Source organism: Eschrichtius robustus, chromosome 11 (genome assembly GCF_028021215.1).
Source record: "Eschrichtius robustus isolate mEscRob2 chromosome 11, mEscRob2.pri, whole genome shotgun sequence".
NCBI lineage: Eukaryota > Metazoa > Chordata > Mammalia > Artiodactyla > Eschrichtiidae > Eschrichtius > Eschrichtius robustus.
Window position 1 is genome coordinate 78,959,543 of NC_090834.1, and position 27,834 is coordinate 78,987,376.

At 38.6% G+C, this 27,834-nt stretch overlaps 1 protein-coding gene and 1 long non-coding RNA gene across 9 annotated transcripts in view; one reads left to right on the plus strand and one right to left on the minus strand.

The window, feature by feature from the left end:
• The window catches only part of LOC137771538 (uncharacterized), a 175,226-nt gene extending 155,795 nt beyond the window's left edge, over positions 1-19,431 (minus strand). Inside the window, exons 1-2 of the long non-coding RNA XR_011075378.1 lie at positions 19,117-19,431; positions 16,907-17,109 (exon numbers count right to left, since the gene is read on the minus strand). This is a non-coding gene — a long non-coding RNA (uncharacterized lncRNA). The remainder of the gene's footprint in view (positions 1-16,906; positions 17,110-19,116) is intronic.
• The window catches only part of ANO5 (anoctamin 5), a 99,317-nt gene continuing 90,674 nt past the window's right edge, over positions 19,192-27,834 (plus strand). For 7 of the 8 annotated variants that reach the window (XM_068555010.1, XM_068555007.1, XM_068555011.1 and 4 more), the window contains exon 1: positions 19,850-19,972. In XM_068555010.1, coding sequence (XP_068411111.1) covers positions 19,933-19,972 — 40 coding nt within the window. In that variant the 5' untranslated portion in view covers positions 19,850-19,932. Of the gene's footprint in view, positions 19,973-27,834 lie in introns of all 8 variants that reach the window. The other variant, XM_068555006.1, reaches the window with a different exon arrangement.

Here is a 27,834-nt window from a genome sequence, read left to right on the forward strand (position 1 = left end):
TTCCCTCCCTCTATACTTATGCCTCTATTTCTACTCTTATCTCCACCTATAGGTCCAGCCTTCTACCTTTAGCTATAGTATATTGGTACGTATCTCTCTGTCTTTCTAACTCTCTCTCTTTCTCTCTCTCTCTCTATATATATATACACACATACATATATATATGTCACATAAATCAATGAAAAACTCTAACATCTCAACAAATATGTGAGCAAAGCATGAAAACAATTCACAGAAGTAGCATGGCAAAAAAATTATAAGAAAAAAGTTTATCTATAATAGTAAAAAAGCAATATAATCTAAACAAAAACAAAATTAAAGAGTTAAATGCTAGTAAATATTATATATAGCAAAATAGATACTCTCATACACCATAGGCAGGGGTATTAAACTGGTCAAACAAACAAAAACCAAAAACAAATTCCAGAAAACAATGTGAAGATGCATGTGTTTAGACAGATTTTTTTAACCTGAAAATTTACTTCTTTAAATCTACCTTAAGAAAATGAGAGATATGTAAAATATGAATGTACAGACATTTGCCAAAGCAATATAATAGTAACAAAGTGGAAATAAACTTAATACCTTACAGTAAAAAAAATGCTATAATAAACTTCTGTTATAGCCACAGACAGAATATATTGTCATTAAAATTTAGATGTTCAAAAACTATTAAATGATATTTGATAACATTACAATATAATGTTAAATTTTTTAATGGGAAATAAAATTATATACACAGTATGTTCCCAATATATTTTTTAATGTTCTTTTATTAATGGTGGTTAGATTTATGCAGGAGGGTTACAGATACATTTTATTTTCTTTAAAAATTTTTCATACTTTCTGAATTTTCTAGAATGGGCACATACCAATCTTATAATTAGAGAAAAGAAACATTTGTAAATTGTATTTTGAAAAAAAAATCAAAGTTTCCCAGAAGATGCAAGAATAGTAAAAATAACTCTTATTGGGATACATTTTAAAACTGAAAATGTTCAGGTTAAAAGATATATCATTATCTGTCTATTTACCTATCTATCTATCCATTCATCCACCCATCCAATCATACACCAAGACACATACTTATGAGTAGTATATCAGAGCACTTATTTTGTTATGTATTTACCAACATTGAATAATATAATCTTTTTTTTATATAGCATTGCTTAATTACTATTGAAGCTGAATATATGTTGTCTTATGATTTTTTACACACTAGTAATTCTACTACTGTGTTAAATTTTCTGCTATTATATAAGGTACATTCCATATTCAAATTTCACCTATATACCAGAAATTTCCATTTTAGAATTTTTTTCTTCAATCAAGAAACTAATTCAGGGTTACACAATACATTTGCTTTTAGTATTTCCTTAGTGTCTGGAACAGTTCTTTAGGCTTTCTTTGTCTCTGGCAACATTGATTTTTTCAAAGACTACAAGCTAGTTATTATGTGTAATGTCTCACAAGAATTTGTGGGGTTTTTTTCTTATAATTCAATTCAGAGTATACTTTTTTGTCTGGGATATTAATGAGGTAATGCATCACATCAGATGTCCCATTTTTGGTGATGAGTAAGTAATTTCTGGGAAGATATTTTGAGATAATGTACATATCCTATTTCTCATCAAAGTTTACATTACAGCTTTATCATCCTTTGATGATTCATGCCTGCATCAATTATTGCTATGATAATCACAAGATGGCGACTTTCTAATACCATCATTCCTTCTACTTTTAGTAGTTGGCATTCTTCTACTGTAAAATTTTTCCTTTCTCCCTAATTTACTTATCAGCAGTATAGGCACATGGATTCTTCTTTTAATCAATGGATTATAATGCATTACCATAATTCTTTATTTTGATATTCCAATTGTGCCAGATTTCGCCACTGGAAGCCTCTTCAGGCTAGGCCTTCATCATTTTGACATGTCTCCATCATTTTTTTTTTTTTTTTTTGAGCACTTCCTTACTTTGTGGCACCACAAAATGTTCCAAGCTCATCTTGTACTTTTCCTGTTTCAACCATGGAAAATTCTAATCTAATACTACAGGGTTCCTTCTAGCTTTTCACTATTCTATGTTTGTATCTCCCTTCTCTAAGAGTGACAATCCTGGCTCCAAACATCATCAATGTCTTTCCTCATTAGCTCAATACTGCAATATGCAAAAAGTAGTTTCCGAATTGCTAGACTCATGCTACTGTGAAATACAAACCTACTGAGTAGAGTTCAAAACTAGTTTATATATTTTTTGGTCTTTAGAATAAGGGTATAGTTCAAAACTTATTTGGTTTAAAAATATTTTTTAAATTAATTTGGTTAGTTCTTTTATTTCCTTTAGTTATGTTATTTGAAAAAATTATTTTTTACAAAGCTAATTATATTTGGTTAAATTTAGCTTATATGAAAAAGTTAATATGAAGGTTCTTCTGCACTTATTAATACGTTTCAATTTGATGCCAAATTAGAAATATTTCCATTTACTTAGTTTTTTACAATATTACTCAAAGTATAAAATAATTATCAATGAGTCCATATTGATACAAGTAAATGACTGAGTAAATAAATGGGGGACCAGAGACAAATCTCCTATGCAGAAAAATTCCAAATAATTTATGCCTTGATTTTGTCCCCAAGAAGATGGAGCATAACTCCTTACTCCTGAAGTGTGGGCTTCCTGTCAAAGCGGACAGTATGAAAAAGAGGTAAAAAGAGTAACAGCAGTAAAGAAATCTACCAAACACTATCTCATCCAGGTAATCAAGGTTAACATCAATAATGATAAGTCATTTTGATAGTACTTACCCTTGATATAATGGGATGAAAATGGCACTTTACCTCTGTAGTCTTCCCAAAATACTTTACCTCAATCTAATCATGAGACAAAGTTCAGACAAATCCCGACTGACTGATATTCTAGAAAATACCTAACCAATACTCCTCAGAACTGTTCAGGTCATCAAAAACAAGGAAAGAATGAGAAAATATCATAGCCAAAAGGATTCTATGGAGATGTGACCTACTAGATGTAATGTGGCATTCTGAGTGGGATCTTGGAAGAGAAATGACATTAGGTAAAAAGTAGGGAAATTTGAACAGATATGAACTTTACTTAATGATAATATATCAATTTTGGTTCATAAATGTAACAAATGTACTACACTAATGTAAGATATTAATAATAAGTGAACCTGATTGAGGGGTATATGGGAACTCTCCCTACTATCTTTGCAATTTTTCTGAAAATCTAAAGCTATTCTAAAATGAAAAGTTTATTCTAAAAATCAGTGTAAAATATTTGGAAAAGGCAAAATGTATGAAGAGGAATACCTAAATCATCTTTCCCACCATTCCTACACAAATACCTTTAATATTCTTAGCATATTTCTCCCATTCTTTGTCTCTTTCTCCCCTTTCCTTCCTCCCTTTTTTCTACCTCCCTATTTATCCTTGTCCCTCTATTTCTATCTGTATCTCTTTCAATACTTTTCATACTTCCCTTTCTCTCTCTCACAGTCACTGACTCTCTTTGGGTAAGCAAGTGTATGTGTGAATTGACCGGATCCCAAAATAAAAGAGATGAGATATTTTAACTGATTCTTGAAAGTAGCAACCAAATCAAGACTATGGAAGGATTGGAGAGGAGGCAGAAGAATTGGTAAAGAGATTTCCTTGGAGAAAGCTGTTTCTATACTGTGAGTCCTCCATCCACCCCACCCCAGACCTTGGCTAAACCCTTACTTGAAGCTTATCAGGCAGACAAGTACTCACAGGATCACTCACAAGACTTAAAATTTGTTACTGTAATTAAGAAAATGACAACCAGTAACTGATTTGTACCAATACAGTCTATGGCAGCAAGGTAGAGAGAGTTACACTGGCATAGGCCTGAACCCTCAGGCTTTGTTGAAGCAAGGGGAATGAGAGAGTTTTCCCATTAATCAGTTGTAAACCATGCAGGAGCAAGAGGCAGTATTGGGTTATCCTAGTTTCTTGACCAAGGAAGCTGCCTAGAAGGGTAGAGGAGCCCTAGCTGCAAGAAGCTGGATATGGCTGACAGAATCTTGGTGGCTAAGGAAATGCGCTATAAGCAACCACTTGGAATAAGGAAGTGGCCACCCAGGTCAAGGGAATTGCTGGAGAGAGGTGCTCACCAATGGTAGTCACTAATGATCCAATTACATTTGTCAGCAACTGAGATCATGAAGCCATCCAGCCTAGTCAGGATGCCTCTGTGCCTATTATGGGCTGAATATTTGTGTCCTCCAAAATTCATATGTTGAAGGGCCAACCCACAGTGTGACTATTTTGAGGCAAGGCCTTTAGGAGTTAATTAGATTTAGATTAGGTCATGATGGGATTAGTGCCCTTGTAAGAAGAGGAGCAATCTCTCTCTCCACCTGCATACATTGAAGAAAGGCCATACAAGGACACATTGAGAAGGTGGTTTTCTACAAGCCAGGAAGAAAGCCCTCACCAAGAACTGAATTGACCAGCACCTTGATCTTGGACCTCCTTGTCTCCAGAACTGTGAGAAATAGATATCTGTTGTTTAAGACACCCAGTCTATGGTATTTGTTATAGCAGCACAAGCTGACTAAGACAATGCTTTTCCTCACTTCTACTTCCTTTCTTCTCAGTTTTGCCTCTAGAAACCAAAAACATCAGCTAGCAAGTGGATTAGGAGAAGGGCAGAGAGATGAAGGAGTCAATTATACAACCTCTTTCCTGAAGGCAGGCAGCTGCCATCTACAGACCTTAGCATGGAGGGAGGTAAGAAATCTTATCTTTCAATAACAATTGAATCACTTAATTGATATCTGGAAATGGGCACATCCTAATTACTGAATTGAAATAATATTTTGTAAAGTTAAGTGATATTTTAACTCTTTAAAAGCAGAAAAGTATTGGATTCTTTCTAAATACCATCCAGGGTTAGGAAATGTTTACCTCTACCAAACAAATATTTACGGGACAGTGGAAGACTAACATGAATTAGTGTTTCAATTGTGCAAAAAATCATGTTTGTTCATTATCCTGAATATATATCTGTTATGGGTTGAATTGTGTTTGCCCCGAATTTCATATGTTGGAGGCTTAAGCCCCAATACTTCAGGACGTGACTGTATTCGGAGATAAGGAAGGCCTCTAAAGAATTAAAAAGTTAAAATGAGGCTGATAAGGTGGATCCTAATCCAATATGACTGGTATCCTTATAAGAAGAGGCAATCTGGATACACAAAGAGATGCCAGGGGCAAGTGTGCACAGAGGGACAACGATGTGGGGACACAGAGAAACAATGGCCATCCGCAAGCCAAGGAGAAAGAGAAACTGAACCAAACTGAACTTGCTAACACCTTATCTTAGACTCCTAGCCTCCAGAACTGTAAGAAAATAAATTTCTGTTAAGCCACCCAGTGGCAGCCCTAGCAAAATAATACAACATCACCTATATATATTTGACATATCACACTTATTTACCCAACACCTTCCAGTTCTCTGTTTCTAACCCTGAATGCATTCCTCAAACTAATTCACTTTCCTTTTCCTCTGTTATTGTCCTTGGCTTCCTTCCTAAGCTGAAACTGGAATCCTTCCTCTTCCATTAGGCCTTCTTTTAGCCTCTATAGGTACAAAATGAGCAGATCTAAATGGATGCTGGCACTTTTCCTGAAGCCTCTTTTACAGGGCTAATGCAACCACCAGATGTTATTCTTTCCATTCTCAACTGAAATCCTGTGGTTGAACCGAGCCAAAGTCTGCCAGCTATACCTTATAAATATCTCATCAACTAATATCCCAGCAAGACTCGGAGAAGTGAACTTCCCCTAGGCATTGGAAATATATAGCAAGTCATACAAAAGCTGAACTACAAGTTCAAAATCTTTGATGGCTCCTCAGCACAAGAGGATCAGCCTCAGGAGAGGAGGTGTAATCACTGACAGCTGCAGATTTGCTCAATACCAATAATCGTCTCCTTTCCTTCTACTTTTTCCTTATGCAATGTGCATGTCACCTGGAGTGGATGTGGGTGTGGTTATGTGACTCTCCTCTCTCTTGCCAAAAGTCTCTTTGTCTGGAAGAACAAAGTGGTTTTTTTTGTTTGTTTGTTTTCTGTTTTTTGGTTTTTTTTCAAGAAGGAGGTGCCAAGGCAATGGAAGAGATGGAAAAGGTAGAGGCAATGGGATCATGTTTGCTGCCCATCACACCTCTTGGGTCATATGAGAGCTCCTGGGCAAGAGAGGAATTAGAATCAGGGTACGATGGAGCCCCTGTCATCAGGGACCTAGCAAGAGCTGAGGAACTGGCTGGCACTGCCCCTGTGGGACTCGGTTGTTAGAAAATTGAGCAGAGGATCATTCCCCTCCCTTCCTTAAAAATATCCTGCTTTGACCTCCAGGGACCTCAGCAGCTTTAGCTTAACTACATGCATGTATTATCACAGGTCCCCTGAAGTTCCCCCAAGCAGTTGTGAAATGCTGGATTTTGACAAGGGAGAGTTGAGTGAGATGTAGCAGGTGCTATATGCTGCTTGTGGCTGACTGGAAAGACTGAGTTTTGAGAATGTTTGACATTCCAATCCCTGGAAATGGTAAGGGAAGATACTTTGCTGCGAGAGGGGGTATGGGGGTGCATTGGAAGTACTCACTGGGGATAAAATTAAGGTGGAAGTCTACTTCCTTTCTGCCTCATATTTCCATGCAAAATGACCTCTAAGTGCACAATGAGCTCATCCCAAGATACTCAATTTAGTTACATCTACAAAGATTCTATTTCCAAATAAGGTCACATTCACAACTACCAGGGGTTAGGACTTAAACATGTCTTTTGGTGGGGAATTATTCATCTCACTACACTGCCCTATGGAACTGTTCCTTCAGGTGAGAATCACTATATTTTCTGTCCATCTCAACAAGGCAAGACAATTTCTGTAGTTTGTATTATCAAAAGTTTAGTGTTTTCCATTTTCTAGAAAAAATTATATTTACTTGAATTTTATTTTTCAAAATACATTTTGTCTTTACCCACCTCCCACGGGTAGGAAGCCTCACAGTGTCTGCCAGTTACACTGTGCTCCACTGATACCTACCAAGAAAGGCAACCTCAGGCAACTCACTACACAGACCATGGTTGATTGAACTATTTCCCTTTATTCCTGGGCACCGTGCAGACTGCATTTCCCACTCTCTTTTGCAGTTTGGTGTGGTCATATAGCTGAATTCTGCCCAACGGGATGTGAGCAGAAATGCTGTGCGTCACTTCCAACTGGCCCATAAAACCCTCTCATGAGGTCACCCGTTCACTACTTTCCCCAAACTCCCTAACCCACCCCCAGTCTGCATATCTACATTCAGGGCAAAGTTGAAAGCCATGGGTTGATGATGGTGAATCTTCTATCAGTCTGAGTCCCTGAATGATTAAGTAAAATAGAGCTCCCCAACACTGATCAGGAACACCATTTCGGAATTTCATGGAGTAAGAAATATACTTCTGTTTCACTCAGTATTAGGTCACTGAGATTTCGAGGGTTATCTGTCAGAGGAGGAAACATTCTCTTAATTAATACAAGCAACGAAGGTGATCGGTTCAATTAGACCCTTCCTAATTAGGAAGGTTGAAATCCAAAGACACAGAATGCAGAGGATAATCCATGAAAAATGGAAGAGTAAAATTCATACATTTCAAAGTGACCACTTAGAGCCTAATAAAAGAACCCTTACTTGGCCCTCCTACCTCCTCTCCTATCATTCACACTGGTCTCCTTCCTGGACTTGAACGTACCGCATGACCTTTGTGCATGCTACTTTCTCTACCTGGAATACTCTTCCTTCTATTCTATGCAGTTAGTTTCTTCTCATCATTCAAACCTCAGCTTAAAACAACATCTCTCCAAAGAAGCCTTCCTAGCTGTCCCTACATAAACTATACGCCCCCAACCCAATAATTCTCTAACATATCACTCCATTGTTGTTCTTATAACCCTTTAAAAATGATCATTTTAATTTTTTACCTGTTTATTTTTCTCTCCCCAGACACCAGAAGTTTCATTAGAATAGGGACCTTATTTGTCTTGGCCACTATTGTGTCCCCAGAACCTTGCACAATGCTAATCAATACCAAAGATGCTCAGTGATATTAGTTGAATGAATGAATGAGAGAAAAGGGGAAAAGAGAGAGAGAAATGGTAGAACACCCAAGAAGATCACTTGTAAGATACTTATGATAAACTTTCATTAGTTAAGTCCTGAAGATATCTCATCCTTGTTCTATGAAAGGACCTAATATATACTACACTATGCTGAACTAGGCTGTACTATATTATGCTATATATACTTTTATTGAATAACATTCTTTCAAATTACTTACCTATATTTTTCAATGTACCTACCTCATATAGTAATGGGCACATTTCAAAAAAGAAGAGAATATTTAATTCAGATCATAGATACCAGAAAATGCTTGAAAGAAGATTTCATAGTCTGAGGACAGAGAATGGACAATTAGCTGTTTTGGTTGCAGCAATAGAAGGGGCCTTAATGAAAGACTATTAGGGCTCAGAGATTCAACATTTCACAGGAGGACCAGGCTTAGGAAAGAGACAGGAATCAAAGCAGTTTTAAAGGGCCAGGAACAGGAGGGATAACAGCCATCTTACGGCAGGAATGGTCTAGCCTACACACCTGCCATCCTAGATATTGCTGCTGTCATCATGACATATCTAAACATGGTCTGTTAGGTTCCATTTACCACCATGATGAATGAATTCAGGTCTTTGTGAGTATATGTGTGTGTGCCATTTTCTTAGGTTACAAAGAACTAAATGGGAGCATCTAATTGGCAAAGTCTATATCATGAGACTGGTCTTTAGCTGCTACTCCATCAGTTTCTATGTTAGGAGTTAGGAGGGAGAGGAGTGCCCTCGAATGAGAAACACATTCCAGAAAACAGTACTTACCAAGGCACGGGCCTGCATGGTAAGTAGTTGGATGTTCTCAAATGAGGTCAAAGTGAGGAGAAGGCAAGAGCTTTGAGGGCAGTGAGGAAGGTGGTGGTCCACTTGGGAAGAGCCTTGGTGCCAGGCTCAGAAACTTGGGCTTTATCTGGGAAAACATGTGCATATTATTTCTCTATCCAGATCATAAATTCATTGGTTTAGAGAAAAAAATATTTATCTCTCTGCAGACACACACAGCAGCAAGCATAGTACTTTGCACAACATGGTCAATCAATAAAGTCCTTTCAAGCAAAGCAGAATATAGGGGATAACAAGTTGACATGAATACATGACAAAAGAATAGAAATAAAAAGTTGAAGAATAGGCCAACCTTAGAAACTTAGAAAGAGGTTTATTTTTCTCCAAACTCTTCTATTTCCCCCTTCGAGTCCCTAGATCACCTCTTCCCCTTTTTCTCCTCTTCCCTAGAAGGGTAATGGAGGAAATAGCAGTTGAATATGGGGTTAGTTAGATACAATTTCCAATCCATGCTGTGCTCCTTACCAGCTTTGTGACCATGGGCAAGTCCTTAAGCTCTCTGATGTTCAGTTTCCTTGTTCACAAACAGCAACTCATGGTAATGAACTCACTGTTTTGACAATTTACCTAATAGGGAAGTTCCTTTCTGTCCACTCTGCCTTTCTCTTACTGAGGCACCAAATCCAGTCATGACCTCCAAGCAGTTTTCCAATGCTCCAGGATTCATTTCTCTCCTTCCTTGCCCCTGCCCAGCCTTTATACATCTTAAAAGGGGTAACTTGTGATGCAAATAAATGAAACTTTAATGGTGCAATTATAGGCAGTTAGAGAGTTATCTTTGTCAGGGCAGCCCTCACAGTCATTTACATAATATTAATTGGTAATCACTTTTGCTTAACACATCTGCTAGGCAGTAAGAGTTTTCAGCTGTAATGTGTAAAGTTTATAAACCATTAGGAGGCAGAATAGTGCAAAGAGGAAGAGCATGATCTCCTGAGCTTATCTACCTGCATGGAAATCCTGGCTTCACCTACCTGCTGTGACTGTGGGTGGGCAACTTACTGAAAACCCTTTGCACCTCAGTTTCTTCATGAGAAGAAGAGGGAGAATAGTATATATTGTATGAGGTTGTTAGAAAGATTAAATGAGTTCCTATATATAAAGCCCTTAGAACAGTGCCAGAGTCAGAATTAAAATCCGTTGAATAAAATGATTGAAAGATCCCTAAATACAAAGAAAATGATACACGTTCTTGTACTATGAACCTTCTTTTATTCAAAACAGCTAACCCTATAGTGTGAGCAGACATGCAGACTGACTCAGAGATAAACACCTCACGTTCCTACTAAATGAAGGTTAGGCATGCAAAGATTTATGAAGTGTGACACATACTAGTCACTCATTCATGCACTGAGAAGAAAAAATAGGTGAACCAAGCCCAGACACAGAAAACTTTAGCCTCTCTCTCTCTCACACACACACAGATAAACACACACATCCTTTTTTCTATGTCCTATACAAGCTCCGTATCTTATTGTATGCAGGACTGTTAATTTTTAAACAAGTTGAATTTAAAGCCATTAGGAGCTAATTTAAAATTATAGTGTAGTAATTATGAGTATGAACTCTGATTCATATTTAATTTCTTTATCCGTTTTGCCTGTTTTACAGATAAGTAGATTGAGGTGAGGAGATGTTACAATACTTGCACAAGATGATTGGGGAGTGGAGCTAATTTTATTGGTCTGTAATGGGTTAGAGCTTTAAATTCTCCACTCATCTAATCTCCACAACATCCCTCCAAAAAAAGACACATACTCATTTCACAACTGAGGAAACTGAGATCGAACAAGAACTGCAAGCTTGTGCAAGATTATGGAACTATTAAGTAGCGGAACTGTAATTTAGACTTCTGTTTGCCCACCCAAATGCTATGGGTTTTTTCTGGATTTCTCAACCTTTGTCACTTTCCAGTAGCTAGGTAAAGCCATATGAAATTAGTATAGAATTTATAGATCACAAATGATCAAATTTGGGACGTTCATATAATTCAGTGTATATTTAGAGATGTGCGTGCATAAAGCATCACAACTCTTTACTACCTTTCTTGCTTCCTTACCTTTTCCTTTACTTTCTCAAATTCACAGCTTAACATCCCATAGGTATTGACACTGATTTGAATGGAACATCATTGGAAAGGATCTTGGAAGAATATAAGATACAGTCTTTGCTCTCAGATGACTACAGTCTAGTTGGGAAGAAAAGACACTCACAAAAGAAACTATCAAAGAGCAAAACAATGGAGAGATTCATTTGGATATCAATTCATCTGAATATTCATATGTCAAGCCCTGTGCTTGCCGATGGTGGATGCAGCGATGCTTAAGAGACATGGTTCGAGTCCTCACGGAGTAATGGAGGAGAGATTAGTGAACAAATAATTGAATAATCACAGATGTAAAATATGCTCAGAGTGCTTATCTGTTCTTTTTTCTTCTGGCTGAACACCCTACCTGGACAAGTCCTGGTCCTTCAGACCCTGCCCTGGGGTCCATCTGCAGGACCTTCTATGACCTCGGTAGAGTGGGTGTTGATCAGTCAACTTTTGAAGTAGCTTGTTTTTCTTTTACAGACTCCCATTTCTTCGTCTTTGAAGATGACTTTTCTGGCAATTCTGGGATAGAGCCAACCCCTTAATGTAAAGCAAGTATGTAATCAAGCAGGGTGGGCTCATTTTCTCTGTGAGTGACTGCTTGCAACTACAAATAAGTATCTAGCTTGGGGGAACTAAATAAAGAATGTGATTAAGAACTTTCTTCTTAAAACATGAAATTACAAGCCACAGCAGGCTCAGTTACAAGTATGCTCATGATTTGCGGAGAGTCAAATATATTCTTGATGTTTCTTATGCTACTGGTTAAAACCATGTAGCCTTTGGGTGGAGTACTAGAAAGAGGATTTAATTAGGTAGATAAAATGCCAGATGTAACCACTGAGGCAGTGACACCCTTTAATTGCATTTTCTTTGTACTTATGGTTGAAATTGTAACCAAATAAGGTACTTTGAAAATAGACTAAATTTGCACAAACATATTTTATAAAAGGCCTGACAGATTTTAGTGTACAAAACTGTATGCTTTCACTAACTTGAAGCTCCTGTATTTCAGTCAAGTTTGGTTTTCTATTTAACCCAAGTATTAAGGACTCCTTTAAAATTTCAATTGTGGGTATATTTTAGGGAACATGAATTGGATGACAGCATATTTAAATCCAAGCATTAAATCATCTTTTAATGGGAAATTACTGTTTCTCAGAAGCTTTTATTTCATTGCCACAGCACAAAAGATCATCTGAACGCTACATAATGGAGCACTTTAATCAATATGTGATTCTGCTGGGTCTTAAGAGTTCCTTCCATTACTTCAAGCAATATTTGTACCGATATTTTTATGCGTGATGCATTTGATTTCAAAATCCAGAAATCTTTCGTTTGCTTCATAGATTACAAAAAGTTTTAGACTAATAAAAATAAATTCCTTCATAGAAATTAAAGGCATGGATATATATTTAACAACAAAAGGCTCCATCCTCTCAAAAACTTTACCACTTAAAGTCAACTCAACAACAATAACAAATACAATAAAGGGAAAATGGCAACCCATAGTTTAATATTTGAACAAGTGAAAACACATGAGTTATTATATTCATTGCACCAAACAACCCTGTGAGTTAGGAATTATTTTCTCTATCTTATAAATAAAGAAACTGAGGCTCAGAGAGATTGAGTCTCACCAAATATCACATGGTTTAAGAACTGAGAGAGCTAAGATTTAAGATCAGTTTCATCAAACCCCAAAGCCGACACACTTATCCATAAACAGTATTGCTTGATGGGAAGGAAGAAAATCGACTATTAGGCTATCATAGTAATCAAAGATGGGGGCTATAAAGTGAAAGCAGTAGGAGATTACCCAGCATGACTTCCAGCTGGATGAAATAATTTTCAATAACTGAAGAGTGATACATTTCAAAAGAAGAAATAACAGAAAATTGGTAATTTAGACATACATTTTAAAAATATTGCACAAAATCAAAGCTGATTTTAGTTTCCACCTTGAAAAGCTATGTGGTGATTAAGAACACAAATTGTGGAATCAGGTTATGATGGGTCCAAGCTCTCGCTCTTTTAATAGCTACGCAACTGGGCAGTTAACCTTTTTAAGCCTTAGTTTACTAAATCATTTTTTAAAATAGGGATAAAAATAATAATTTCATCTTAGCCTGGATTTCCCCTAATAGCAGAGCCCGAGGTAAGACTTATATACAGGAAGATCATTTTGCGAGGTGATCTTAAGGAAGGTTTGGGGGTGGTTTGGGGGTGGGAAGAGTCAAACATGAACAAACATGAAAGGAAGACAAGCCAATCCAAGGGCTAAAGGGGGTAGATCCCTCTGATGAACGCTTGAAGAGCTGTGTTAAATGCATCTCAGAATTGCCCCTCCAAGAAATAAAAAAGGGGAATATTTATCCCTCATTCCCAGTTGGTCAGAGTAGCTTTATGTTGTGTTAACGTTCTCCTACTTAAAGGTGTGCATGTATGTCAGAATAGTGTGGAGTGGACAAGCATAGGAAACCCACTTCATGGTGATGGAAAAACCCTAGGTCAGGAAGTATGAGATACTCAGTAGAGTCAAAGCAAGATTCTTTCAAATTGCACATGTGCATAACTAATTGCTATAGTAAAAACTGGCATATAAAGGTGATCCAAAAAATTAGTGATAGAAAGAATATCAGCAATTGCCAGAGGCTGGTAGATTGGATAAAGGGATTGACTACAAATGTGTGGAATAGTTTTGGGAAATGTTCTATATTGTGAATGTGGTGATTGTTACATAACTATATACACGTCACAAATATATCTGATTGCACACTTAAAATTAGTGATTTTAATTATTAATATAATTATAATTACTAATATACCTCAGTATATTATTATATTATACCTCAGTAAAGTTAATTTTAAAGGAGGGTGAGCCAAGATGTGTAGTACATACAGAGGTGTCTGATAATAAGTACCTACCTCACATCATCATGAGGAATAAATGTAGTCATATATGCAAAGCACATTAATTAATACATATTTGAATAATAGTAGCTATTATAATTACTAATCACCAACTTGAGATAATCCTGGTGACTTTGAAATAAGTGGGAGAGTTGGGAAGTTGAACTAGTTTGGAGGAAATTGATTTAGCCTTGTATCTGTTCAAATTAGAGTAATATTAAAACATAGAAGTGACTTAAGACTTTAGAAATTTTCAATAAGCAGTTAGTGTGGAGCTGGATATTTGACTGGGTGCCTCAAAGAATGAGAGAGTTAATAAAAAAAAAAGAGTAAATGAGAATAACAAGGGAGATTTTGCTGAAAGAAGATGAAACAGGCAAGGAAATAATTGAATGTACAAAAGAAAGATGAAAACTAGCATTCTTTTAATGTATGCTATGTGCCAAGAACTTAGTATTATTATTTAATTTTCATAACCACACTGTTTGTTGGATATGACTGTCTCCATTATACAGATTAGGAAATTAAGGTTTAGAGAGGTTAGCCCACTAGCTAAAGTTTATGCAGCCACTTTGAACTTGGACAGGTCTGCCTGATCCAGAACCTCTGACTTTAACATAAATGCTCTTTCTTCCATATCATACTTCCTAAAGAGTGCGAGAGTCAGAATTATGGATGGAGACTCAGAATGGCACAGGTCTATTGTGAAGATCTGGAAAGAGGCACTGGATATAATGGCTGATACAAGGCAATGAGGGATAACCTTTAAGGGAACAGTTTCTTTCAGTTGCATGACTAGGTTCAAAAAAGATTTGATGGTAAAGAAAATCTAGACCCAGTGGGTGTAGTTTCCCTGATGGAAAACTTTATCTGTGAAAGATGAAAGGGAAATATAGTAATATAGGTATCTCCACTCAAGGCCCAAGATCCAGATTCTTATTTGATGCAGCCAGTGTAGACCACATGGGTTCGTTTGTTTTTTTATCTCCTGTTTATGTGTATGCCAAAGAAAAATAACAATCCTAAGCATCTGGCATTTAAACAAGAGCATGTGATTGCTTTATACCAAAGGACACTTGTTATTACAAGAATATAGTAGCACTAAAGCACAGATGGGTCTTTCTTGCCTCTTCTTGTCATCTGCTGCCACTGCTTGCCAAAGGTCTAGAATATGTCTTCAAAGAGAAGCCAAGAGATTGGCGCTCAGATGGTGAGGCAAAGTCCTGATTTACTGTCTCTATCTCTGCTGATTCTAGTTGTTTCGTTAGGTAAATTTTATGTTTTTTTTCAGAATTAGAAAATTATTTCTCAGAATGGCACTGAGCCACAAGCCACTGCAAGTATGTAATCAAATTATTCTCTCAGATTCAGGAAAGCAAGGGAGGAGTCAGCCACTGACTCAGGGAATAGGAAATGTGATGATAGACCTTTGACGTATCATTCATTAAACAAATATTTATGAGAACCTTTCTATGCCAGGCACCATTCTAAGTGCCACAGGTACAACAGAGAAGAAAACTGAGAAAACCTCAGGCTCCATGGATCTTATACAAAAATAAATATGCATCAGCAATTAAATATGCAAAGTCAGAAAGAGATAGCAGCTATGAAGAAAAATGCCGGCTAAGAGGATAGTGATGTGAGGTTATTTTCTTAGGGTGGTCTGCAAAGTTCTTCCCAAGGAAGTGACATTTGCACAGAAAACTAAATGATGGAAGACAGTGAACCACCAAGCATCCGTGTGAAGATCTTTATGGGGAGAACAGTCAATGCAAAGTGCTCAGGAAATGATGGGAAAGTGCTCATTTGGTTTGAGGAACAGCAACAAGACAGCATGGCTAGAACGTGATGGGAGAGGTGGGAAGTGGACTTAGATCACATAAATATAGTGTGGCCCTCCTACTGACAAGAAAGGTGTTTAGATTTTCCCTTATATGTGACAGAAAGTCATTGGCAGACTGCAGGAAGAAGGGCGTCATTTGTAATCTCAGTGGCTGTTGCAAACAGGCATGGGAGAGATGAAAACATTCTTGTTCCTGGCCTTCTGCTGAGACAGTCCCCCATCTCTTCAGTCTGGGAACCAACTGCATTTTTCTAGTTACAAGGCATAGGAGACATACCACCCAAGTGCTCAGAATTGTACTGGCTTTTCTGATGACCACAGTAGTTCCAGAGGCCAGCCTGTAAAATGAGCATTTTTTTAGGAAAGGGAAGAATGTCAGATGGTAGGAGCGATGAAGGTCCTAGTAAACAGGACTAGGGCTTATTGTAAAAGTCCAGGGCCTAAATAAGTCAGGATTCAAAGAAATAAATATTGCAAATAAGGAGACTTGGCCCCCTCCTCTGAAACTAGTATGTAGTGAGTGAGGAATCTGTGTGGAGTGAGAAAATGCCTGCAAATCCCAGAGAAATGGTTGAAGCAGCATTTTGTTGCAGGGGAAACAATATCCCACAACTAGGATCCTTACCAACTGGTAAATCTATAACTACCTCTGCTAGTCAATAAAACTGTCTCATGTTTGTTACATTTTTATTGTTTCCAAAGTCCTTTCATGCATAAGATTTGTCTGACTTTCCCAACAACTTTGGGAGATGGGTGGAAAAAGTTAAGAGCCTTAATATTCACAGATGAGGAAGGAGGGATGCAAAGTCATCTGTTCAAGGTCATTGTGCCTTTTAGCTCATTAAGGGACAGAGACAAAGATAAAATGCAGGTCTTTTGACTCCTGATTCAAAGATCCATACCCTAGAGCATGCTATTTTATATGGATTGTAATGATGTTGAAAATACATGGAATAAATGAAACTTCTAGGGGTTAAAAAGTAAATGATTGCCAAGTAGCCCAAAAGGAGACACTTACTGTAGGAGTTAAAGCCTTGGCATGTAGAGAAAGCGAGAAAGCCGACTGATCCAAACGACAGACTGGAGCTGCCATACCCTTGCTTTAGATACCAGCAGGGAGAAGGATTCATTAGATGACTTTCCAAGGTCTTTTCTGGCCTCCAGAGTGTAGCTCATGAACTTGTCCTCTTCAGAGTTAAATCCATCTATTTAATCAGGCTGCTAGAATAAAAAATGTTCACATGCAGGTGTTACTCAATTTTATACACTTAACTTTCATACAGCTCAGGCTTTCATGCATTATATACTGACACCCCTGAAGTGCTTTCCTACAGAGAATTCATACTTTTACTTACCAGTTGGCAAACAAGTATTTTAAGCAATCATTTGACAGTTTAGTTTCCAAAGTATCACCATTTTTATATCTGCAGCTGTGTTTCTATTGTCATTTAAACACTTTTGCATACCACCCTTAGTGTAGGGCACAAGAAGCAAATTTAAAAAAAAAAGGCACTACCAGATGATGCAATAACATTGAAACAAAGGCTGAATAACCTGGAAACAAAGGCTGAAATTATTTGGAGGGCTAAAAAAGATAAGTTTTTGGTCTCAATACAAAACTGTGTGTTCAATTACATTAAAAGAACATGTATTCATTATTCATAACATAATTCTGTAAATGTATGGTTAAAGATTGTGTCTAAAGAGGCAGGGTGTAGCAATGGAGGAAACTGACAGATCCTAAAATGATGAATGGATAAGCAAAATAAAGTATTTCAGTGATAAGAATTCAGAGAAAATTTCTCAAGATCTCAAGAGTTACGGATAAGATACATACCTTTATCAAAAGAACACAAGGAGGAGCCAACTTTTTGTTAACAAAGTTTAGAGAAGTTGATAAAATATTAGCAAATTTGGCATCAAAATATTCCATTTAATTTTGCACAAAATCAGCATTAAATGTCTTTTCATATATCACTTCAAATATGGTACAGAATCAAGAATAGAAAACATAATTATATAAAATTATAGAACAATAATTTTATTGTTTTTATTTTTATTTAATCTACATAAAGCAAAGATTGTACCATCTGTTAAATCACAATATCTACAGCACCTAGCAGAGTACCTGGTATATGGGAAGAACATGAAACAAATCACATCGTAAACCTTTTATTAGACTCAAACAATGATTAATCAAGAAGTAAAAACCAAACACTTCTATCATAACTAGCAATTCATTATAATTACATGTAAGTCTATTGCTTGACTTATGTATATTCACATTTCAAACACAATTCCAGAATGCATCAAGTAAGGAATTGCCTATAGTCTGAAATCACTTGACCAGAACTGATATATTCCTAGAGGTTTAAATAGAGAACAGATAGCAATGTATAGGAAAAAAAGGTGATTTCCATTTCCACAGTTAAGCATGACCTTCACCAAAACACTTGTCTCAAGGCCTATTTTCTCATCTGTAAAAGGTAATTCTTGGTTCTAAAGTGTCAATAGAAGGGGGGGAAAAATAGAGTAACATGAAAATTAAGAAAGGTCAAGTCTTCCTTGGTTATGTCCTTATTCTTAAATCATCCCATGCCTGCCCCAAACTCAAAGTCATGCCCTCCTTAGCACTCTCAAGGCCTTCAGTTCAGACCTCTACCTCACCCTTAGTTCATCATCACTTATCTATTTTTCCCTTGTTAGAGGGTAATTCTTCTTATCTCCCAATTATTGGGGAGGTGGCAGTTGATAAGGTCTCAGAAACCTAGAACCAATTCAGAGGAGCCTGTGAAGAGTGTGACCATTCGCTCTGCTTGAGGCTGAAGTTCTCAAGGCACTAAGACACACTTTGAGGTGGAGCAGGGCTCAATGGAAAATGGGTTAGTCTTGATAGCAGCTAAATTTTTAACACATTATGCCCGCACTGTATAATGTGACCCTCAAAAGTCCCCTAGGTGGCTACTGTTAGGCTTACAGAAACTTGACCAATGCCATCCAACTTTTAAGGGGCAGAGGCTGAATTCGAATTCACGACAAACATGTTTGACTTCCCACCAACCGTGTTAGAAATCGCGTTTGCGTCCCGGAAGCGGACCCTGCCAGCTGCGAAGTTAATACCCACCCGCAGGACTCGGGAGGGAGGGGGCTGCTAGAACCTTGGAGACCTGGCCACACGCGGGTCTTAAGGGGGTGGGGTCGCCTTAAGGAAGGAGGGCTTTTTCTCACCCGACAAAAAGTAACTCCTCAACTGGGAAGGGGTTCTCTTCGAGTGCCGCCCACGCTAGGCGGAGGGCTGGGCAGATGGAAGAGGACCAGGCCAACTGGCTGAGGACGCAGCTGGCCCGTCGGCTGGCATCGGAGGATAGTTCAGAGAGAGGGGAGGCGGCAGCCGGGGAGAACCGGGAGAACCAGGAGCCCAAGACGAGGGCCAACCCGGTGGGATGGGACCAGCAAGGCCTGTTGAGAAGGGAGCTGCCCGGCCGAGGAGCCCGGGAGACAGCGGGCCCCAAATCGGGACAGGAGGCGGCGGAGCCGGGGCCGAGTGAGTTAGAGGGCGGGAGCGAAGAGGGGCGGGGTGGCCTGGAGCCCGGCGGACCGGGGGGCGGGGAGATGGAGGCCCCCGTGGAGGACTTGGGGAGGAGTAGAGAGAGGCGGGGAGAGAGCGCCCAGGCGGACTCAAAAGAAGCGCCGCTAGGGAGCCAGAGGAGACAGGGCTCGTGGAAGCCGGGAGACCAGCAGGCCGGCACATGCCGGGAAACGTACTGGGAGAGGTCCCAGGAGCGCTACAGGGAGAGGGCGGTGAAGCCGAGGGTCAAGGGCCAGGTCGAGTGGAAGTACCCGCTGGAGAAGAAGCCCAGCTGGCTGAAGCCCGCGACGCTGGTGGAACCCGAGGAGAATGAAGTTTATAAAGAGGATCTCTTGATCCCGGCGCAAGTGCGGCGGCCCACGATCAGATTCAGTCTCCAGGCCAGATCTCGCCTCCAGTCGCGGCGGTCGGCAGTCTGCTGCCCCTCCAGCAGTGTCATCAACGAGCTGGCGAAGATGGGCGACCCGGATGTCCTGGAAATGGTGCAGGAGGAAGGTAGGAGCCGGCGGGGTGGCGCGGGGGGGAGGGTCGGGCTCCGTGAGTGGACCGCGCCACTCTAGGCGCGGGGACCCCGGGGGACGTTGGCGGCCCTGCGGCCGGGATCCTGGGGATGTTCGCGTAGCGGCGTGCCCTGAGCGAAACGGGGACTGCAGGCGAACACTCCCTGCCCGGGCCGGGGATGTTCGCGTAGCGGCGTGCCCTGAGCGAAACGGGGACTGCAGGCGAACACTCCCTGCCCGGGCCGGGGATTTTTTCGGGCTGCTCCCGCGAGGCCAGCACCTGTTCCGAGCGGTTCCGAGACCGCCCTCCTTGCTCCTCTGGACGCCGCGGAGCGGTCGCACAGTGCAGGGAGGCGAGGCGAGCACGCCGGGCGAGTGAACTGAGGTGCTCGGGCCTCTGAACCCAGGCAGAGAAAAGAAGGAGTCTCCCACCGAGAGAGCCTAAGCTTAGGGCGCATGACAGCAGTTCCCTGTGTGAGGAGCTGGCTCTCGAGTCTTGCTGCCCCTTTCTATTCGCCGACTACTGCTCAAGCTTTGAGATGATCGTTAATTATGGAAGGGCAGACCGAACCCTAAGGTCCATCAGTTTGAGATTCTTACGCACTTGGGGAGGATGCTGTTTTACAAGCTTTCATTGAATCTTTAGTTCCGTTGAAAAATGTTTGCCCATTGTTTGCTTCGGGGTTTCCCGTCTCCCGGTACCCATGATACTTGGACTTTCTTCCTGAGCCATGCCTGAGGCCCCAGGAACCGGCCAGAAGCTAAGCAGGTGTGGGTCCAGGGAAATACCAAGCCCTCTGGGACAGGACGGAATAGAGAGAAGGCCAACTCCTGGAAACTCCCGTGTGGCCACCCCGGACCTGTATTCTGTGGGTCTATTTTAGTACACGCATTTTCCTGAAAATGCATGTATTTTTCTGGGTCTATCTCCATGGCCCTCAGTGATACTCAGTTCTCTCAATGACACTCTACTTTCATGTCTTGTTTAGTGTTAGATCTAAACATGGAAACAGTTTTTTTTAAGTGATAAATGATCTAAGAAGTCATACTATTTAGTCTTCAAAGACACCAAGAAATAAAGTGCATTATTGCATCCTCCTCCTCCCCTTTCTTAACAGCTTGAGATATACTTCATTTACATATAATAAAAGTCAGCCATTTAAAACGTACAATTCAAATTTTGGTATATTTACAATTTTGTGGTCACCATAATCTAATTTTAGAACATTCTCATCACCCCAAATAGAAACCTCTTAGTAGTCATTCCTCCTCCCCACCCCACCTCCCCTACCCTCAGCTCTAGGCAGCATCTAGTCTATTTACTGTCTCTCTTGATTTCGCTATTCTGGACACTTCATGTAAACAGACTCATACAATATGTGGTCTTTGTAACTGGCTTCTTTCTCTTAGCATAGTGTTTTTGAAGTTCATCCATGTTGTAACTTGTATCAGTTCATTATTACTTTTTATTGCCAAATAATTTTCCATTGGTGCACATTTGGATTATTTCCACTTTCTTGGCTACTGTGAATAATGCTGCTATGAAGATTTATTGCAAGATTTTTGTATGAAAATATGTCTCTATCTTTCTTGGGTATACACCTAGGAGTGGAATTGCTGAATCATATGGTAGCTCTATATAAAACATTTTGAGAAACTGCCAAACCGTTTTCCAAGCGTCTGCATCATTTTTCATATTTTCACCAGTAATATAAAACAGTTCCAATTTCTCCACATCTTCACTAACATTTGTTATCGTCTGTCTTTTTTATTTATAGCAACCCTAGTGGTTGTGAAATGCTATCTCAACGTGGTTTTGACTTACTTTTTTTCAGTGACTAAATGTGTTAAGTACCTTTTTCAATGCTTATTGACCATTCATATATCTTCACTGGAGAAATGTCTTCAGATTCTTTGCCGATTTAAAAAATTGAGTTATTTGCCTTTTAATTATTGTGTTGTAAGTGTTCTTTATATATTCAGTGTATATGGCTTGCAAATATTTTCTTCCATTTGGTGGGTTCTCTTTCCATGTTCTTGATGGTGTCACTTGAAGCAACTCCCCTTTTTTTAAACAAAAAATAATTTAAAGATAGAGGGAAATACAACTATTGAAAACTTTAGACTAACGGCTCTGCTAAATAATGCAGTAAACTTGTTAGGGAAAATGATTGATGTTCAGTGTGCAAAAGAAGTCAAATGTCTTTTAGACAAATAAAATTAGAAGTCCTATTCTGTACTTTTTCACTGGTTTCCTCCTTTGCAGAGAATTGTTTCCTATTGTAATTCCAGTAATCTGAAGCTCTTAATAGATTTTTTTTTTCATTTGAAGCATTCAGTATTTACTTATAATCAGTCCTTCTGAAGTAAAGCTATGAGAAATATATTCTTCATTGAAGGAAGAGTGGAGGGAAAAAATGTGGAGTATGTAACTTTATACATATAATGAAGGAAAAAAAATATATCAATATGGCATTACAGAGATTGACCATTACTCTCTCTCAGATGTTAGAAGATCTAATTTAGCCTCAGGATAATTTTGCTTACTAGAATTTATACGTAAATCAGTGTTACTTCAGCTTGAGGTCATACTGAAGCTTCAGTCCATCCCAGGAAGGTTTTAGAACTTTTCCTGAAGTAATTTCAGTTCCCCTTTTCTTGGCAAAGACTTTTGTAATTGATTTATATTTCCTCTTGTTGTGATAAAAGCTTTGCCTCTGATTTGGGTGGAGGTAGGAGAAAAGGATATTAATGTGGAATACATGTATTTGACGGTTGGGTCTCACGAATGCACCCTGCCCAAATTCCTATAACCTGTTTTGTTCATAGATCCAGAATCCAAATAGCAGAAGACAGTGGCATTGGTAAGAGCAGAGCCTAAGGAGCAGGGTGGTCCAGCCCACTCAGATGACTCTTATTTTTCTAAACGTCTTTCAATATGTTGATTAATTTGCTGAGTTGGTTTTATTGCCCATTATTAGGATTTCTGTTATTTCTAGGGTTATATGAAAAGTGCATTGCAATGAGGATGTATTTTTTAACATTGACAGTCACGTGGAATTTTGGAAACCCAGTTCTAAATATATGTTTCTTTCTGGAGTTTAATGACACAGTTATGAAAACAAAAGTGTTGGTTTCAGAAGGCTGAACAATGCTGGGTTCCACAGCATGAATTTTTAAGAGCTACTTTTATTCCTGTGTTTTAAAATACAAATGGATTTCTTAGAGTAAATTCCCCAATATAGGTAAGTCTGGATCTGTGTATTATGTATTTCCTAAATCACCTTTGAAGAGTAAATGTGAGAAAGTTAAACAATTGATTTACATGTGATAAAATTTCTTCCCTGAGAGAGAATGTTAACATTGTGTCTTTCAGACATAATGGATGTTTCTAGGACTTGTTATATTTTCTCAGTTTATTTTCTTAACAGTTGAACATTTAAGCAATCAGTGATCTCCAATTAGCTGTTTTCCCACAATCTAATAATTTTTAAAATGAAATTATAAGGGCAATGTGTAACAGACCATTTAAATAGTTATGTAAAGAAACACTGCTAGTAAAATATCAATGTTGCTGAAATTGAACTATTGACTGGTTGACATTGTAAGGAAGTTCTGATTTGAAATATTCTTTCTTTGGCTGATTTATGACACATTCAGCATTGGAAAAGAAAGTTTAAGGGTTTAACATTGGAAAGGGCAGTTTTAAAATTGAATGTAAAGTTGCTTGCGTCTTTACAACTACATCAAGCATTGTATTTAACCAAACCACCTATCCTTTAGTAATATGAATATTTGATTGCATATATGTTATTTTATGCCGCTGGAAGAAGTGTAAACTGAGAAGACCATTTGGTAAGTGCAAGGGCTATTTTTGGGTTCTGGGTTTGCTGCAGTGTGTATTCTTAGTAAGGTGCTTTCAGTGAAAACTCCAAGCTGTCTTTGGGCTGGCTTAAATTTTAGCTCATATTTTATGATTCTCCAAAGTGATTGATATTAAACCCTTCGTAGTTCTGGTTTCTAGCCCACAGGAAAAGTACAGTCGATTCTATTGACTTTAGAGGAAGTTGCAGGAATAATGAGAAGCCGATCTAGAGTTGTTGGCTTCAAATCTTGCCTCTTCAGATAGGCCTCTGTTTTGACAGGTTTGGAGATTATGCACAGTTTCTTCAACTTTATACTCTCTGAGTGAGTGTGAAAGTGTATCTGGGTCTATGGCATGTGTGAACATCGGATTGTGTGTGTGAGAGAGAGTGAGTGAGAGTGAGTTAGCACTATGTGTGAGAGGGAGCATGGTGTGTGAGGAAATACATCTATCTTCTTTCATCTTTCTGCTTTTCAGAAAGGGGTACGGTTTAGAAAGTGCGCTCTACCTGGCTCTCAGGGAGCTTGCAGTCTTGTGGAGGGAGGTATAATTGGGCTGGGTACCCACAAAGGGCTTAAGTTCAGGGTGGTATGGAGGCAGGGAAGAGGCTAACTGTGGGGCAGATGAGGAGGTTTCAGGCAAGGCTTGAAAGGAGGATGTCAAAACCGATATAAAGTGAAAAATAAGCAAGAATTAGCCAAAAAAGATAATCTTGTTAGATCCAGGGCGAGGAAGCAGCAAGTTGAAAGGCGAAAGCATAAGAGAGAACTAGTAGGGACAGGAGGTAATCTGGAGGAACTGTATTGACCCCTTTCCACATTCTCAAATAAACGCATTGCATCAAGTTCTGATAGCAGTTTGAAAATATTTTTTAACTAGGTGTTTTATGTTAAATGCAGCAAAAATAATTAGAGGAAGGAGGGGTTAATGCTTCCAGTTTTTCTACTTTCTTTTCTAAAATACAGAATTATAAAATACTCTATAACTCTAGCTTAAGGTGTGCATTTGTTTGCTCTGTGCTTGGAACTATATTTAGTTCTATGCACAATAGTGACTGTTTTTTGCCCTCAAGAAAATAAAAGCCTCCTTACGTCAGTGTGCAAGTACAATACGTTGAGAGACAAAGCATGTGTTTCTTAGAATCCTGTTCTTTATCAACTTATTAAAGAGTTTGCTAGGGGCTTCCCTGGTGGCGCGGTGGTTGAGAATCTGCCTGCCAATGCAGGGTACACGGGTTCGAGCCCTGGTGTGGGAAGATCCCACATGGCGCGGAGCAGCTGGGTCCGTGAGCCACAACTACTGAGCCTGCACGTCTGGAGCCTGTGCTCCACAACGAGAGGCCGCGATAGTGAGAGGCCCGCGCACCGCGATGAAGAGTAGCCCCCACTTGCCGCAACTAGAGAAAACCCTCGCACAGAAACGAAGACCCAACACAGCCATAAATAAATAAATTAATTAATTAAAAATTAAGAAAAAAAAAAGTTTGCTAGATTGGTTTCCTTTTTATTGGAAAGTCCAATGAGAGGTGGTCAAGACATTATGGAATTTTGAGCTGTACATCTAGACAGTATTCATGGGTAAAACCCTTTGATGATGGTACTGCATAATATTTTATATTTTTCAAATAATTTTTACTTATATTTTTAATCTTTTAGATGAGAAAACCTGTACTTAGAAAAGTTGTGATGTGGCTATAGCTATAGTTTGTTAGTTTTCAAGCTTTGCTTATGCTAGCTATTAACTTTTTAATAGATCTTGCAACAAAAAGACCTGAATACAAAAGATATTCTTTCATCTTTATTCTGACACTCTAAAACTCATCCCAAAGAATTTAAAACAGTTCTGAAAATTAATAAAAGACTAGAATATATCCTAATAATAGTAGCAATATCAACAAGAATAACTAATATTCATTGATCACTTCTGTGCCAATGACTGCATGAAGCAATTTACACACATTTTTTTCATTTAATGCTTGCACATATCTTAGGAGATAGACATTAATGCCATTTATGTGATATCTGGTAACTGAATTTATGTCATATTCTTAAGTTACAAGGAGGCTAGGAAATGTGTTTTTTCATTTTTTGTTTTTTGTTCTTTTTTTGCTAGAGCTCTTTGCTGTACCATATAATTAGTATTTTGTTAGTAAAGAACAAGGAAGAGAAAGGATATTTTTGGGGAGCCAACAGCATCTGCTGTGTTAATTGCCCACCATTAATAATCTTCCCCGTTTCATTAAATGAAATCTCGAATTGCTCAAGCCTAGGAGTCTTTAATCTTCTTTGTCTCTCCACCTGCACATCTGAAATTTGATAGCAGTTTGTTTCCAATTTTTACTCAAATATCTAAAATTCATTTATGTGCCTTCATTTGCACTGTTCCAACTCCAGGCCAGACCGCCATCATCTCTTGTGATTCATTGCAGCAGCCTCATAATTTGTTTCCTTTCTCCATTCTTACTTTCTTTTATCCCATTCTCCAGTCAGCAACTAGTGCTTTTCATAAAATTTAAATGTAAATTCTATTTAAAAGCTTTTTTGTGGCTTACTATTTCTCTTAGGAGAAAATACAGGCATACAAGGTCCTCCACAAACTGTCTCCCACTCCATGCCTGTCCAACATCTTCTCAGGCCTCTCTGCCATTTACCTGTTTATCTCTAGCTTGACCTTCGTTTCTTTCAACACCTAAAACTGTTCCTGTCTTACAGCCTTTATGTGTTCTTATGTGACTTGTATCCTCTCAACTTTCACATCTCAGTATAAACATTACTCCCTCAGAGAGATTTTCTGAGTTTCTCATGTCTAATTTGCACCCCTCCCTGTTTCTCTCTCCCTCTCTCTTTGCTCTTTTTGTCTCTTTTATAGCATTTATCACAATTTTTGGTCTGTCTCCTCTACTGTACTGTAAATCTCTTAACAACAGAGAATCAATACATGTTAGCCATTATCACCACTGTCATTATCAATATTATACTGATGATCAATGTCAAGAGCTGTGAAAAGTCTGAGATTTTACCACACATGGAAGTTAACCAAGTAGCCTGTTACAATTTCATGGTTACTGGTAGAAGATATGAGACACCTGGATCAGAGACAAAGGACAGTTTACTATTCACAGCATTAACAATAGGGTGAGTAGCAGCGTGTTCCAGTTTCCTGAGCCCAAGTTGCTGCAGATCAATGCAGAGAGGACCTGCCCATTCGGTGGGTGGTTTGCAGTACAGGAGAGCAATCTGAGCTTAGGGAACTTGAGTCTTTTTTATTGGTCAGTAATTTGCCTTCCCTTTGCTCTGGAGGGAGACACTGATCCAGTCTTCCAAGACTGTAAGCAAACGTGTCCTTTGCTCCTGAAGGAGTCTCTATCTCTATCTCAACAAAGATCCTTGAAAAGATAATCCAGAACAAAGGGCAGTCCATGTCTCATTTGCAAGATGTGCAGAAACTTGAAAGACCCAAGGAGAATTGTATCCCAACAACATCTACCCTTACCTCGTCATCCCTAAGTAACATACTTTGGTTTTACATAGCTAACTTTATATAACTGAAATATTACTAAATATTTCTGCCTTTTTTGCTGAACTATTTTTGGGAGATTTATCTATGTTTTTGCATGTAATTAAAATTAATTCACTTTTGTTGTTAACTATAAAATGTGGTATGATTATACCACATTGTATTGATCCATTTTACTATTTCTGGATATTTGAGGTGATGTTGGTTTTCTAGTTAACCCCAACAATACTGTTATGAACATTCTTGTACGTTCCCATAGTGCATGTATTTCTACTGAGTTTATACCTAAGATAGCATTTTTAAACTTTTTGATCTCAGAACCCCTTTATACTCTTAACAAGCATTAGGAACTTCAAAGAGCTTTTGTGTATGTGAGTTAAGTTTATTGGTATTTACCAAGGATATCCACTTTTCCACTTCTAGTCAACATAGTACTGGAAGTTCTACCCAGAACAGTTAGGCAAGAAAAAGGAATA